The sequence below is a fragment of the Humulus lupulus genome, chromosome 6 (assembly GCF_963169125.1).
Source record: "Humulus lupulus chromosome 6, drHumLupu1.1, whole genome shotgun sequence".
Classification (NCBI taxonomy): Eukaryota; Viridiplantae; Streptophyta; class Magnoliopsida; order Rosales; family Cannabaceae; genus Humulus; species Humulus lupulus.
Window position 1 is genome coordinate 218,808,891 of NC_084798.1, and position 14,521 is coordinate 218,823,411.

General features: G+C 32.7%; 3 protein-coding genes across 4 annotated transcripts; 1 reads left to right on the top strand and 2 right to left on the bottom strand.

Moving 5' to 3' along the window:
- The first annotated feature begins 629 nt into the window (after positions 1–629).
- Positions 630–4,688, top strand: LOC133783386 (LRR receptor-like serine/threonine-protein kinase RGI3). Its single transcript, XM_062223000.1, has 2 exons — positions 630–3,661; positions 3,823–4,688. Exons 1-2 carry the CDS (start codon positions 856–858, stop codon positions 4,296–4,298), a joined length of 3,282 nt encoding a protein of 1,093 aa, XP_062078984.1. The 5' UTR covers positions 630–855; the 3' UTR covers positions 4,299–4,688.
- On the bottom strand, positions 4,449–8,651 carry LOC133783388 (uncharacterized). Of its 2 annotated transcripts, none has more exons than XM_062223002.1 (6): positions 8,495–8,651; positions 7,984–8,303; positions 7,370–7,511; positions 7,069–7,161; positions 6,292–6,379; positions 4,449–4,818 (listed from the first exon to the last, which is right to left on the bottom strand). In XM_062223002.1, exons 1-6 carry the CDS (start codon positions 8,566–8,568, stop codon positions 4,663–4,665), a joined length of 873 nt encoding a protein of 290 aa, XP_062078986.1. In that variant the 5' UTR covers positions 8,569–8,651; the 3' UTR covers positions 4,449–4,662. The 2 variants fall into 2 exon arrangements, with proteins under 2 accessions (XP_062078986.1, XP_062078985.1); XM_062223001.1 differs by lacking the exon at positions 4,449–4,818 and adding an exon at positions 4,849–5,659.
- A 4,233-nt stretch (positions 8,652–12,884) lies between these two features.
- On the bottom strand, positions 12,885–13,814 carry LOC133786091 (uncharacterized). The gene has a single exon (XM_062225306.1). The coding sequence runs from the start codon at positions 13,812–13,814 to the stop codon at positions 12,885–12,887; it is 930 nt and encodes a 309-aa protein (XP_062081290.1).
- Positions 13,815–14,521: the final 707 nt, after the last annotated feature.

Consider the following 14,521-nt stretch of genomic DNA (forward strand, 5'->3'; position numbering starts at 1 on the left):
CTATTTTGATCAATTTTGTAAAACATAGAGTCCGAATTATCATTTACCAAAACACATGGATCATTCGCGTCTTCAGAAAAAATACAGTAGCCAAAATGATATTTATTTTTTAACAAAATTTTAAGTTTTCTATGGAGAAAATTAGTATACACTCCCAAAAATTTACATAGAAAAGTTCATTTAAAAACCAAGAATTGTGTGAACAAAAATAAACATAAAGATTCAATTACTATTATTAATAGAGCTTAAAGACTTGGTTGCCATATTTATTTCTCAAATGGTAAACTAATGAAAAACTCATAAATGGATATTTATTAATAAAAACCCCATAAATTTATTAACCATGGCTTAAAATGACCAAGCAAGATGGTATAACAACTGTCAAAGCCAATAATTTTTTATATATGCTAGTGCTAGTTACATGCAAGACTAAGTAAAATAATAATAATAATAATAATAATAATAATAATAATAAAATTGTCTGCATTAAAAAACAAAGACAAATCCATTGGTAGAGAAGAATAATCCAAAAAAACTTTCATCTCATTAGTTAGATAAATTAAAAAAACATGACCCCATCTGAATTCATTTTTTTAATAAAAAAACCAGAAAAACTAAAACACTTATTTACATAAATAAAACCAAAAAAGGCCATCTGCATCAACTCTCTCATCTCATTTCTAATTAACAACAATACCAATACAATAATAATTATAATAATAATAATAATAATAGAATAAAGAAGGTGGTGTTGGATCTAGATCTTCTTCTGTAATGCTTTTCTTACTATAAACAAAACATGGGGTTCCACCCTTTACAATCCCAAAACAGATCACTTGTTCTTTTCTCCCAGAAATGCCTGCCATTCTAAGCTATCTCAACTTCTTAAACTTTCTTCTTCTTCTTCTTTCTTCTGGTTTTGTTTACTCCATTGATGAACAAGGCCAAGCTCTTCTCACATGGAAGAACAGCTTATCAAACACTTCCACCACCTCAGACTCTCTAAGCTCATGGAACTCTGTAGACTCAACACCATGCAACAACTGGTTTGGTGTCCACTGCAACTCCAATGGCCATGTGATTGAGATTAGCTTAAAATCAATAGATTTGCAAGGATCATCATTGCCTTCAAATCTTCAACCCCTCAAGTTCTTGAAAACCCTTGTCTTTTCTTCCACCAATCTTACTGGAACTATCCCAAAAGAGTTTGGAGATTACACTGAGCTGGCTTTTCTTGATGTCAGTGACAATTTTCTCTCTGGGGAGATTCCTGTTGAGCTATGCAGGCTAAGGAAGTTGCAGACTTTGTATCTTAACACAAATTTTCTCGAAGGAGAGATTCCTTCTGGTATTGGTAATCTCTCTAATCTTGTCTCTTTAACACTCTATGACAATCAGTTGAGTGGAGAGATTCCCAAGAGTATTGGGGCTCTTACCAAGCTTGAAGTTTTCAGAGGTGGAGGGAACAAGAATATCAAAGGTGAGCTGCCATGGGAGATTGGAAACTGCACCAACTTGGTCATGTTAGGCCTAGCAGAGACCAGCATTTCAGGGAATTTACCTTCCTCAATTGGAATGCTGCAAAGGGTTCAAACCATAGCTCTCTACACTTCTCTACTTACAGGTCCAATTCCTGATGAGATTGGAAACTGCAGTGAGTTGCAGAACCTCTACTTGTACCAGAACTCAATCTCAGGTCCAGTCCCAAAGGGAATTGGGAAACTCACAAAGCTTGAGAGTCTCCTTCTATGGCAGAACAACTTGGTGGGGACAATCCCAGATGAGTTGGGGAATTGCAAAAAGCTTATTGTCATGGACTTTTCGGAGAATCTTCTCAGTGGCTCCATACCAGTAGCTTTTGGTAAGCTTTCAAATCTTGAAGAGCTTCAATTGAGTGTCAACAAGTTATCAGGTGCTTTACCAGATGAAATCTCAAACTGCACTGCTCTGACTCATCTTGAAGTTGACAACAATGACATCTCAGGAGAGATTCCTTCTCTTATTGGAAACTTAAAGAGCTTGACTTTATTCTTTGCATGGAAAAACAAGCTCACTGGTATTATCCCTGAGAGTCTAGCTGATTGTGTGGAGCTTCAAGCACTTGATTTGTCATACAACAACTTGTTTGGTTCAATACCAAAACAGATGTTTGGATTGAGAAATCTCACTAAGTTGCTTCTACTTGCCAATGATTTATCTGGTTTGATACCAACTGATATAGGCAACTGTACTAATCTATACAGATTGAGATTAAACCAGAACAGAATTGGTGGTACTATTCCTTCTGAGGTGGGAAATTTGAAGAGCTTAAATTTCGTTGATTTGAGTGACAACCGTTTAGTTGGAGGAATCCCACCATCAATATCTGGTTGCAGAAGCCTTGAGTTTCTTGATCTTCATTCCAATGGTTTAACTGGTTCAATCCCAACTACTTTACCTAACACTCTTCAGTTTGTTGATATCTCTGATAACAGTCTTAGTGGTCAACTCACCCTTGGTGAGTTGACCGAGTTGACAAAGCTCAACCTTGGAACAAACCAACTTTCCGGGAAAATCCCATCTGAGATTCTCTCTTGTACTAAGCTTCAAATGCTTGACCTTTCCAACAATGGCTTCTCCGACGAGATACCAAGCCAGCTTGGCCTAATCCCATCGCTTGAAATCTCACTCAACTTGAGCTCAAACCAACTCTCCGGCAAAATCCCACCTCAATTCTCCAACCTCGACAAGCTCGGAATCCTTGACCTCTCTCACAACCACCTCTCCGGCGACTTAATACCACTCACAAACCTCCAAAACCTCGTCAGTCTCAACGTCTCATTCAACGAATTCTCCGGCCAATTACCCAACACCCCATTTTTCAAAAACCTTCCTTTAAGCGACCTGGCTTCGAACAAAGGCCTCTACATCGCCGGAGGCGTTGTAACACCGGCAGACGCCATCGGAGCCGGAACCAGATCGGCAATGAAGCTCCTCATGTTGATTCTGATCAGCGCCAGCGCCGTACTGGTCTTGCTCGCCGTGTACGTGCTCGTCCGTACACGCATGGCGAACAGAGCTCTCAACGAAGAAGATGGCAGCTGGGACATGACTCTGTACCAGAAGCTCGACTTCTCCATCGACGACATCGTACGGAACCTCACGTCATCCAACGTCATAGGTACGGGAAGCTCGGGAGTGGTGTACAGGGTGATGATTCCCAGTGGAGAAACTCTAGCGGTGAAAAAGATGTGGTCTTTGGAAGAGTCAGGGGCTTTTAGTTCTGAGATCCGTACACTCGGTTCGATAAGACATAAGAACATAATACGGTTACTGGGTTTTGGTTCGAATCGGAATCTGAAGCTTTTGTTCTATGACTATCTTCCTAATGGAAGCTTGAGCTCGATGCTTCACGGAGCTGGTAAGGGAGTGGAGTGGGAAGCTAGATACGATGTCGTTTTGGGAGTTGGTCATGCTCTTGCGTACTTACACCATGATTGTGTCCCTGCTATTATGCATGGTGATGTTAAGGCCATGAACGTGTTATTGGGTCCTTATAATGAGCCTTATCTTGCTGATTTTGGTTTGGCTCGAGTTGTGGTGGTGGAAGAAGATAATGGTGACCTCTCTAAACCAGCTCAAAGGCCTCATCTTGCTGGCTCTTATGGTTATATGGCTCCTGGTAAGTTCTTAACTTAATTAACTTTTGTTCTTCCTTAACTTTTGATGTTAGTTTAGCGAATTCGAATTGTGTCTTCAAAATATACAAGTTTTGATTAGATTCATTAGTAACTCTCTTTATTGATTGTTAACTTTTGATTTTGTGTTTGTGTTTGATTACAGAACATGCATCAATGCAGCGCATAACAGAGAAGAGTGATGTGTACAGTTTTGGAGTGGTTCTTTTAGAGATTTTAACAGGAAGGCATCCATTGGACCCAACATTACCAAACGGAGCTCATTTGGTTCAATGGGTTCGAGACCATTTAGCTTGTAAGAGAGACCCTTCTGACATTCTTGACCAAAAGCTGAGAGGGAGAGCTGACCCAACCATGCACGAAATGCTTCAGACATTTGCTGTTTCATTCCTATGTCTCAGTTCTAGACCTGATGATCGTCCAACCATGAAGGACATTGTGGCCATGCTCATGGAGATAAGACATGTTGAGGACCCCTTGTTAAGGTCAGAAGCTGAGTTTTCAAAGAGAGGATTGGCTTCAGTCCCTTCACCACCACCACCTCCTCCAACTAGGAACATGATTTCACATGGTTCATCTAATTGTTCTTTTGCTTTCTCAGATGATTCTATCTCAAAATGAGGCTATATATATATATATATATATGTATACTATGTATGTATATATTAGTATTATTACATAAAGAAAAGGTCCATTAGAGCAAAAGGGGATACTATTAGAGGAATTTGTGTGGTGATTATTCCCATTTTTATTTTTATATGTAGTTCTACAATATATATTGTGTTGTGGGTAATGAATCTATTAATTTGTAGTAATAAGATTTGAGTTTAGTAAATTTACAAGAAAGTTGAGAACTTTAGATTGAGAGAGAAAGAGGGAGAGAGAGAAAACTATGTTGGGAACAGTGATGAGTGAGAGAGACTCCAGGGGTATGTATGTAGAAGTTAGAGCAATGATTGGAACTTTTGTATTTATGTAATTAGAATTATTCTAAGATAACTGATTCCTTCACATCTACCTCTTTCTCTGTCTGTCTTTTTCTGTGTTTGTTGTGTGTAGAGTCAGTCTTTCCAGCAGTGTTCACATGGTGTAAGGCTCCATTAATCACAAGTCCATGTGCTGTCTGAGTAAGACTTTCCAGCTACATAGAGAGAAAATCATTAAACAATACTTAAATTAAATGTCTTAATCACATTACTAATATTAATTACACATGCACAAAATAGATACCAAAAAAACAGAATAAAAGATAGTTGTAATGGACTTGAGAATACAAGTATGACCAATAATTCTATAGAAGTGCAGCACACTATAGCTCCATTATTATCTAATCATCACCACTTCTTATCTCCCATCCATACGGTATTACAAACACCACAACGAAAGCTTCCATTCAGAAAGAATTTGAATTTGACTGAGATCCCACCAACATCAGTTGTTGCTGTCTTTAGCAGTGTCTTCACCATCATAGGCTTCAACTAGCCTAAACTAGGAGCAGAAGCTAGCTAGTTAGGCTAGTTGCACTGACAAGAGCTGAAGAAGAGACTGATTTTTGTGGCCACAAAATTGTGACATTGTAGGCCCAAACTGATCCATATTACACAGGTTATATGCGGATAGGTATAGTTATGGATGGACCACACCATTCTGTTGTCACATAACATATGAACTTGGGGGGGCCTTGTCATGTTTTAAGATGGGTCATTGGACTCCAATTTCTTTACTACAATGCTTATAACATCCCAGCTAAACCCGCGGTACTGAAGCCACCGAATGATTCTTGATTTCCTCTTCTCTTTAGGTACATCATGGCCTCGCAGCCATTGCTTTGAGGCCTGAACAAACAAACGATCCATTGACGGCTCTGATAAGCCGTGTCTCGACTCCTTATATCCTTCGGATGAATCAGATTCTCCACCCTCAAAGACCAATTGTATTGCCTTCTCTGCATCATCTTTACTTACTCCCTTTCTATAAAGTGCCTGGCCAGGGAGAGGACTACCGAAGTTAAATATAAGAAAAATTATAACTTTTGTTCAATCTTGAGAATCATTTCATACATAAAAATAATATTGAATCAGGTCTTGTAGTATATAATAACACTATAAATTAAAGTGAAAAGCAATTAGTTGATAGGGGCATTTCGCAAAATAATTTTTTTTTATGTCATTTTGCAAAATGACTTTCTTTTAATGCAATTGGCAAAATAAACATTTTTTTGTCACTTGCAAAGTCGTTTTCTTTAGATAATAATTTGCAAAGTAGCCTTCCCAACACACTCAACACCCTATTGAACACACTTGACACCTTGTTAAGGAACGTTCCTTTACATAAATTATTTTTTTTAAAATGCCATTTTACAAAGTGACATCAAAGAAATGGTATATTTTCACCAATTATTTTATTTGGTAAGATTAAAGTAAAAATTGTATCTAAACAAGCATAACCGTAAAATTTTAAATTTTTTGCTCCTGCAAATCAAATTTAAACTTTGAGATAATAGCTGAGAAGAAAATTAATTAATCAGCAGTAAGGACTCCAACTGATAGAACATCTATTTAAAAACTATGCCTTTCATAAGTGTAAAATTGTACTTAAACAGGATGTAGCTTACTTGCTTGATTCGCTGTGGTCCCCAGCTCGAAGAAGACCATCTAGATTGGCAGAATCCCTCTGCATACAAGCTATCATTGATGAACCCTCTACAGAAATCAAAACAACCAAACTTAAATAAGACATTAAATGTTGTTTACTCAGCATGTTTGTGAGGGTTAGAACTTCATGTATGCCATTGTGTCAATTACAGAATGACACTGCTATATAAAGTGTCTCATTAGAAATCTATTGGACAGAGATATTTACATATTACTAAGTATTCAATAACACTATTTCCAAAAATACCCCCAGCTCTTTAGCAAGAAAGGAGTAAGGTGGAAGACCCAAGTTAAGTATATGGGAGTGGTTTTTAGGGTATTATGGCTACACAGTGATAAGAATTTTGTACACATTCCTTACTCGGCCTCTGCCTAGTTACTAGATAGGAGTTTTTTATTGTTTAGCTTGTGTAGATGGGTTTTGACATTTTTCCTTGTATTTTTATATGGAAGTGGAGAATTTTCAGTAACATACTCAGCCCAATTTGGTCACCACTCCCACAGGGCTGTAGTTTCAATGTTGAGTTAAATTTATCCCGCTCATACAAATAGTAAGTGATAACTAAAAGGCACCAGGGCAGTCCATTACGTTCAATGCATGATCAGAGCTCCAATAACTAGGATAATTTATAGATTGTTCATCGTATTCATACAAATGAAATTGTTTTAACTTTCTAAGAGAAGTGACTAATGGAAAAAATAAAGCATAATGATATTCTTAGATTTTAGAAATGCACCTGCACTTGTAGTCATTAATCACTTCATCCACAATCTCTGGAGAGAATTTCTTCCCACATAATTTTTTCCTTAGTTCAACTGCGGTGAAAGCCCTGTATTTCAAATCAAAAGATTCTAGAATATATCAAACCATAAAAGAATATAAAAGATGATCAAATGGAAGAAAATATCCAAAATAATTGAAATGCAAATTTGATTTAAACCAGCAACATAATAACCAAGTCAAATTAACAATCTTAAATAAAAAAAAATCAGGAAAAATTTATTTCCATCATAGACAGTAACTTAATGATGCATTACCTCATTGCTAGTAGCTTTACAACCATTTTCTCAGCATCGAACTTAGTTCTATTTGTCTGAGGTAAATTATCCTGATCAGAACTCTTTTCTCGATCGATAAACAACTCTTCATAAACCTCCTCAGGTTCTTCCACGACATTATCTACTTACAAACAAAAACCAACAATGAATCTAGTTGCATTGACATGTTATAAAGCTGCTGCTGCTGCATTTACACTCAAGCATTCTACATCATTGCCAAAATGAATACTATACATCACAAACATCATCACCACAAGTAAAAATGATGTGTTCAGCCTCACCTGTTATCACTTTCAGCAACAATAGACCAAAAATGCAGTAACAGAGAGGAAAGTGAGTTATTATTGAAAGGAAAATTGAAATGAAATTCAACAAGTACCACTGGTATTATGCAGTGAACAACACTCAGCTCATGCATACCTCACTCCCATACACTGCAATTACCAAACTACCCACCCTTTACAATTACCATGCTCCCCTGACCACTTGGTCCCTTACCTCTCCTAGCATATGTGAAGCGTACTAATAAGGGCCTAACAAAAAACTCTAGTATTCTTCTAATATACAAAGCACTTGCCATAAAAAGTTCATACCTTGTTCAAACTCATTAGGCAATAACTTAAAAGAGGGCATTGGATGATGTTCGAATCGTGGCTTCGAATCAAAATTGTTTCTTTTCTGCACACCATTCGCATTTCCATTTCCACTATGGTTCCTACTAACTACCACATTGTCAAATGGAATACTTGCTTCTGAAAATTCACAAAATTCCTTATTTTTGGCACCCTTCTTAATCTGCTCAGAACTCCCAATTTCATTAGTATTAGAAAATCTTTTAGGAATGTACCTAATAGGAACTGAGGAATTGTAATCTCTACTCTTCAAGCATGTGATTGCACTATTATTCTTAACCCTGAAAAAAAAGTAAACATATTCAAATATATTATACTGAGTTACACTCTCTATTGATCAGTAAGCCATAGCAAACACAAATTTGGCTCCCTAATAAAAGCTGAACCTTTGAAACTTCATGCTCTTGTTTTACATTTAAATCAAAAGATGAAGACTTTAAGATGGTAAACTAAAAGGGGTTCGAAATCGTACCAGGGAATGAGAAAAGCTCGACAGTGAACGTGAAATTGGGTTTTGAAGCCAATAGATCCTACTGAAATCGTCATTTCCCCCAACTCGATTCTTAATTTCCAAATTCAGAATAATAGAACAAACCCTCCAACGGAAATAAAAAATGTAAAACCCTAATTTTACAACTGCGTACTTGGTCGTTAGATGTTGGTTAACGGCAACACTACCGACGACAATGGTTGTCAAAACGACATTCACTTCGAAAACGACATAGTTCCTTTTTCATTTGTATAATAACCACATAAAACTTACATAAAAGAGAAAGAAAAAAAAACCATATTTATTGTCTTTAGTAGGAGTGCACACAGTTTGAATTTTCGGGTTTCGAGTACCTCGGGTTCGGGTTTCAAGTGGAGAAAAGTGGTACTGAATCCGGTCTGAATTTTTCGGGTTTTTGTTCAAATTCGGGTTTCAGGTTTGGTCGAGTCGGATGGGGTTGGGTTTCGGATTGGGCGGGAATAATTGGGCTTTGGGCCGAAAATGGGCATTGGTGCAAATTTTTCAAAAATATAATTTTTTTACTTTCAAAAATACCAAAAAAAATAAAAATTCATAAATTTTAATGTTATTTGAGTTTTGGGTCTAAACCCAAACCCGTGACATCGAACATTCAAAACCCGAACCCGACTCGAGTCATCTCGGGTTCGGAGTGGATTTAACTCAACACATTTTGAAGCTTGAGTTTATTAGGGGGGGATTATATTTATATTTATCATCTTTTAAAAAAAAACATTGAAAATTAAATATTAATTTTTAAATTCATTCCAAAATAGTGTTTGAATTTATTTTTTAATAAATTAATTTTTGCAAAGACCTAAATATTGTTACTTTAATAATTTATAATTACAATATTAATACATATGTACATACTACAACAAAGCTTAAATTCAACATAGTTAAACCAAAACTAATTATCTAAATAAAAATATCAAAACTAAAATGTAATGTATATAATTGGTTTAAATATAGTATACAGTACTTTGGATTATTAATAAAAATCTTCACTTTAATTTTTCTTCTTGTAATATAATAATGAGAAGGGTATGAAATCAAGTAATAGATCAAATATTATTAATAAAAGACAATTTAACCTTCTAATATTACCTATAATAAGCAAAGTTCAAACCTAAGAAAAGGAAAGAAATTAAAAATATATATTTAATTAATTATTTTATATTTTTAATGCTGTAACTAGTAATTGTTTATATATATAATGCATGTACGTATCAATAATTAACTAAATCAAATTGCTTAAAAACATAATATTAGAGATGATTTAGTAATTTATTATTTAATAGATAACTGAATACAAATAAGAAAATAAAAATAAGTAGCATAATATAATTACAAAACTATCTCCATGAAATAATAATAATAAGCATTCTATTTCTTATTTTTCTTCTTCTTCTTCTCTTCGCCTTTCTTCTTGTCTTTGTCTTTCTTGTTCTTCTTGTTATCACCGGCGTCACTTGAAGAAGATGGCGGCGTCGGTTGCTCGATATATTCTGAAAAAGTATATTCATGAGAAGTATATCCTGGAGGCGGGTACATCTAAATAAAAAAAATATTTTAAGTAAATATTTGGTTAATATCTTCTAAAAATACAAAATTAACACATAATAATTAATTAATCAAACAAAATCCAAAATATAAGATAAAAAACATATAATAATTAGGTTTTTCTTTTGTATATTTTTGGAATTAAAATTTAGTTATAATGCATATATATATAAATATATATACATTATATATTATATTGTATGTATAACAATATATATAGATATATGCATATATATATATATATATTTACTTACATTGTTCCTCATATTGAACTCATCCTTATTATCATTAGTTAGCCAATTCCACCACTTGTTAGCCAATTGGGTCGCCGGATCATCATTATCTGCCATCTTCAACAAAACTTATACACAAAACAAAACTATTATCTTTTTTTTCTTCTCTAAAACTATATATACACATATATATATATATATGTGTATATATATACAGTTTATTAAATCTATTAACGAGAAAATGTTTTTGGGAAACTTCTTTTTTTTTCTTTTTTGGTAAACTTTCTTTCGTTGAATGTACTTATTGTTTTAATTTCTGAAACTTTTATTTCCTTAAAATATTATATATATATATATATTTAAATATGTAGTGTTACATACAATTACAAAAATTCTATTTTAGTAACTATATCATGCATTCGAATTGATTTGATTAATGAACTCCCCTAATAATTAAACATTACTTAATGAAAATGCATAAAAAATATTATAATTGTAATAAATTTCAGGAAGCTACTCGAGTTGTTTTTTTTTTTTTCTTTTTTGGCAAATTTACATATTAATACAACATGTATTAATTATCATATAGTATATCAGATTTTATAAAACAATAATTAATTATACCCATTTTTTCTTTGATTGTAAATAATATTATATATATATATATAAAACTTACATTTCTTTTTGTCGGTGTAAAAATTACATTTAATATTTAGTTAAAAAATCCATTGCATTTGCATTTTATGTGTTTTATTATTTACTCTTTTATTTTTCGAAATGTTATAAAATTTAAAAAAATTTCGTATCATGATATATGCTGTAACGATTTCAGTCAATTAATAATCAATACATTTTTTGATATAAAAAAAATCAACTTTCTTTCTTTAATTAGTTTTTATTAGACACTGATCATTAATTAACTTATGAAAAGAAGAAGTTTCCCTAAAAAAATTCTGATTAATAGATTTATTAATAATAATAATATGGTACATGTGTATGTATAGCTATATATATAGAGAAGGATAGAAGAGTTGTGAGTATAATTTTTATAATTTGATTTTATTGAGTTTTTTATATTATTATTGTTTCTTTTGGTGTTCTTTCAAAGAAAAATTAATTGTTAAGCATGTCAAATAGCAAATTCTGGGAGAAATTTGAGAAATATCACTGGGATAGAAAAAACCCAAGTGTTGTGGTAAGTAATAATACTAATATTAATATATATATATATATATATGTTAATTATATTATTATCAGTATTATTACATAATATTCTCTTTTCTTTGTATATATTTATAATATATATAAATATATATACATGCATGTTATAATTTATTTTTATCTTATATTAGTTTTTATTTTATTGGTATATTATTGTTCAATAGATAATAATACTATATATTTATAATTTTTTTTTCTACTTTTAAATCTTTTATTATTTTTTCAATTAATAAAAAAAATATTAATTTATTATTTACTTGAATAATATTGTGGTTTTTTCAGACTACATATCGATCTCAATCTTCTTCAAGCCAGGATGAAGAGAAGAAAGAAAAAGGAATCGAAATAGGCAAAGAGAAGAAGAAGAATAATAATGAGAAAGTCAACCAAAAAGGCAAAGCCAAAGCCAAAGACAATATATAGCATGAAATAATAATTATAATATTAATCATAATTATAATAATGATTTACTGAATCGAATCTAGCATGAATTAATAATAATTAAGGTACTTATTTTCTTGTTTATGTATTTCATTATTCAGACTTTATCTAATAAAATAATTATGTTTTTAAGCAATCTATTGCATCAATATTTTTTTTCTTCATTTTATTAAGTTAATTATTAATTTCTACACAATATATATTTATATTTATGTACATATACATTTATTGTATGTATAAACAACAACAAAATATATAACACAATGAAGGAAATTAACTTAAAGGATGTAAAAAAGGACATAAAACACAATAAATTATTTGCGATAAGGATGAAAATAATTTAAAAAATTTTAAATAATTAAATTCTATATTTTTCTTTCGCTTTCTTATTATTTCTCAAAATAATTTTTAAAAATAAATATAAAAATACAACATTTTAAAAACATTAGTTATATTTATATAATATTGATACAAATTTAATAAATATAATTTATAAATAAAACTAAACAAACATATAAGTATCTAGCATAAATAAAAGTGATTATTAAAATTAACTACTCAAACACATAAAAATCTCACTGTGTTTATTGTATTGTCTTCAACTATAATTGTTTAAATTGCTCTTGTTTAGTTGACAAAAATCTGACTATATACCTTATAAAATGTTGTAATATATTTATAAATATATATTTATTTACAAAAACTTTAAAAAGTCTCTTTTTCTATAAGTAAATTAAAAAATCATACTGAATGTAAAAACCAATAACATTTAAAACAAAAATCAAAACTAACATAGCATATGTATTATATTACTACAACAATTTTAATTGTTGACATAAACTAGAACTGGATTTACATAAATATATATAATATACATGATACATTCGTAGATAAAGTTACTCAACTTTCCAAGCATATAAAAAATGGCAAAAGTCAGAGGTGTTTTTAGGTGAGTCAACAACATGATCATGTTTAGTTCCATTACAGCAAAAATCACTAAAATTTCTTGAATCAAAATCAGTGGCATTGGCTTCTTCTTCCAATGTGCCAAGCTTGAAAATGAACAAGCCAATTCCATGGCCAGATTCAGGGCTACTAAACAACCAATCATGAACATCCCAAAATATCTCCATTGGCACATTGTTCACCATTATAGTCTCATTCCCTCTAAACCTCCAATTAAGGTTCATAATCCGAATCACAACCGTCCCCTCGATGCTAATCCACATCTCGGGATCACCAGGCCCTGAAAGAGAGTTCTCGATAACAATGTCATGTTCTCCTCTTTTGCTTCCATAGTTCAACATAGCTTTAGTGCAAAACAATCTCTTGCCACAAACATTCTCTTTCTTGTGAAGCAAGGTAGCTTCATCCGAACAAGGCCTCGACCTTGTTCTCTTGTATGCATCACTCTTCAAGTCACCAACCAACAACACCGCCTCCTCACCATGCACCAAGGCAACATAGTAATCCGAGCATGGTTCGGATGAGGAGGAGGTGGAGCTGGTGCTGGAGAATTTCGCCTGGCGAAAATCCCAGAAGATATCTACGCGTGTTCCTTCAACTATGTCAAAGGATTTTAGGCCTTTCTTACCCCAACACTGTGTGTTTTTCAAATCAATCTTACATGTATAATAGTTTTCTTTTGAAGGCTTGTCTATTGTTATGGTAAGGTCATGGTTTGTGAGCCTTTTGCACCATGTCAAGTACACATTGCATAGTATTTTCGCCAATTTCGCTTGGTAGACAAAGGTGGTAGCACTCTGAGGCACCAGTTTGTGCATTGGAATGAGGCTGCAAATGTGGCTATGAGATTGGTCTTGCATTTTTTGTGGGGCGAGACCTTGTTAAAACATCTCAAGAGCAAAACTCGGTGGGAAAAAGCTCAAGAAAGGAAAAAGAGTACCGCGCAAAACTTCATTAATCAGAGAAGTCGACCAATATAACACTAGAAATTTAAGAACACAAATACTCCTAACAATACATTAAGATGTAGTAATTTTTTCTCAGAAATCAACAACTCTTTGAAACTCAAGATTTTAAGCCACATCATGAGCTGAATGGAGAGAAAAGTTTGATTTTTATTTTTTATTTTTACCTTATTTGAAAAAAATGGTTGAAGCTGACCATGTCCCACCACCCACCAAGATATATGAAAAATCAAATCTAAATCAATAAGGTAAATATCACAAATTGCAGGTTGAAAAACCTGCAAAAAGAGAGAACAGAGTGAAAATGTCAAGCCATTTTGGTGGAAATGGCACAAAAAGATGGATGCTTTGAGAACTTTGTGTCTTATAATAGGTTGTAAATGAAGTGTTTTTAGCTATCTCTAATTTTTATTTTTATTTTCTATAAATAGTTTATTGTTTCTGTTCTTTGAAATTAATAAGTTAAAAGCATTGATGGTTAGCTTATTACAAAAATAGCCTGCTATTAATTGAGGCTTATTTTGGTTCAAACAACACATCATAATTGGCCTTTTTCCTAATTTTCGTTTAGATTTTGAACAAACGGCTTTTCAAAGATCAAC

Excerpts from the sequence above, each read along its gene's own strand:
- LOC133783388 (XM_062223001.1), bottom strand. The coding sequence starts at position 8,568 with ATGACGATTTCAGTAGGATCTATTGGCTTCAAAACCCAATTTCACGTT. Across the intron at positions 7,162-7,369 it reads GTAAAGCTACTAGCAATGAG|GGCTTTCACCGCAGTTGAAC; the intron begins GTAATGCATCAT and ends TTTGAAATACAG. Across the intron at positions 6,380-7,068 it reads ATTAATGACTACAAGTGCAG|AGGGTTCATCAATGATAGCT; the intron begins GTGCATTTCTAA and ends TGATTTCTGTAG.
- LOC133783386 (XM_062223000.1), top strand. The coding sequence starts at position 856 with ATGCCTGCCATTCTAAGCTATCTCAACTTCTTAAACTTTCTTCTTCTT. Across the intron at positions 3,662-3,822 it reads TTATGGTTATATGGCTCCTG|AACATGCATCAATGCAGCGC; the intron begins GTAAGTTCTTAA and ends GTTTGATTACAG.
- LOC133786091 (XM_062225306.1), bottom strand. The coding sequence starts at position 13,814 with ATGCAAGACCAATCTCATAGCCACATTTGCAGCCTCATTCCAATGCAC.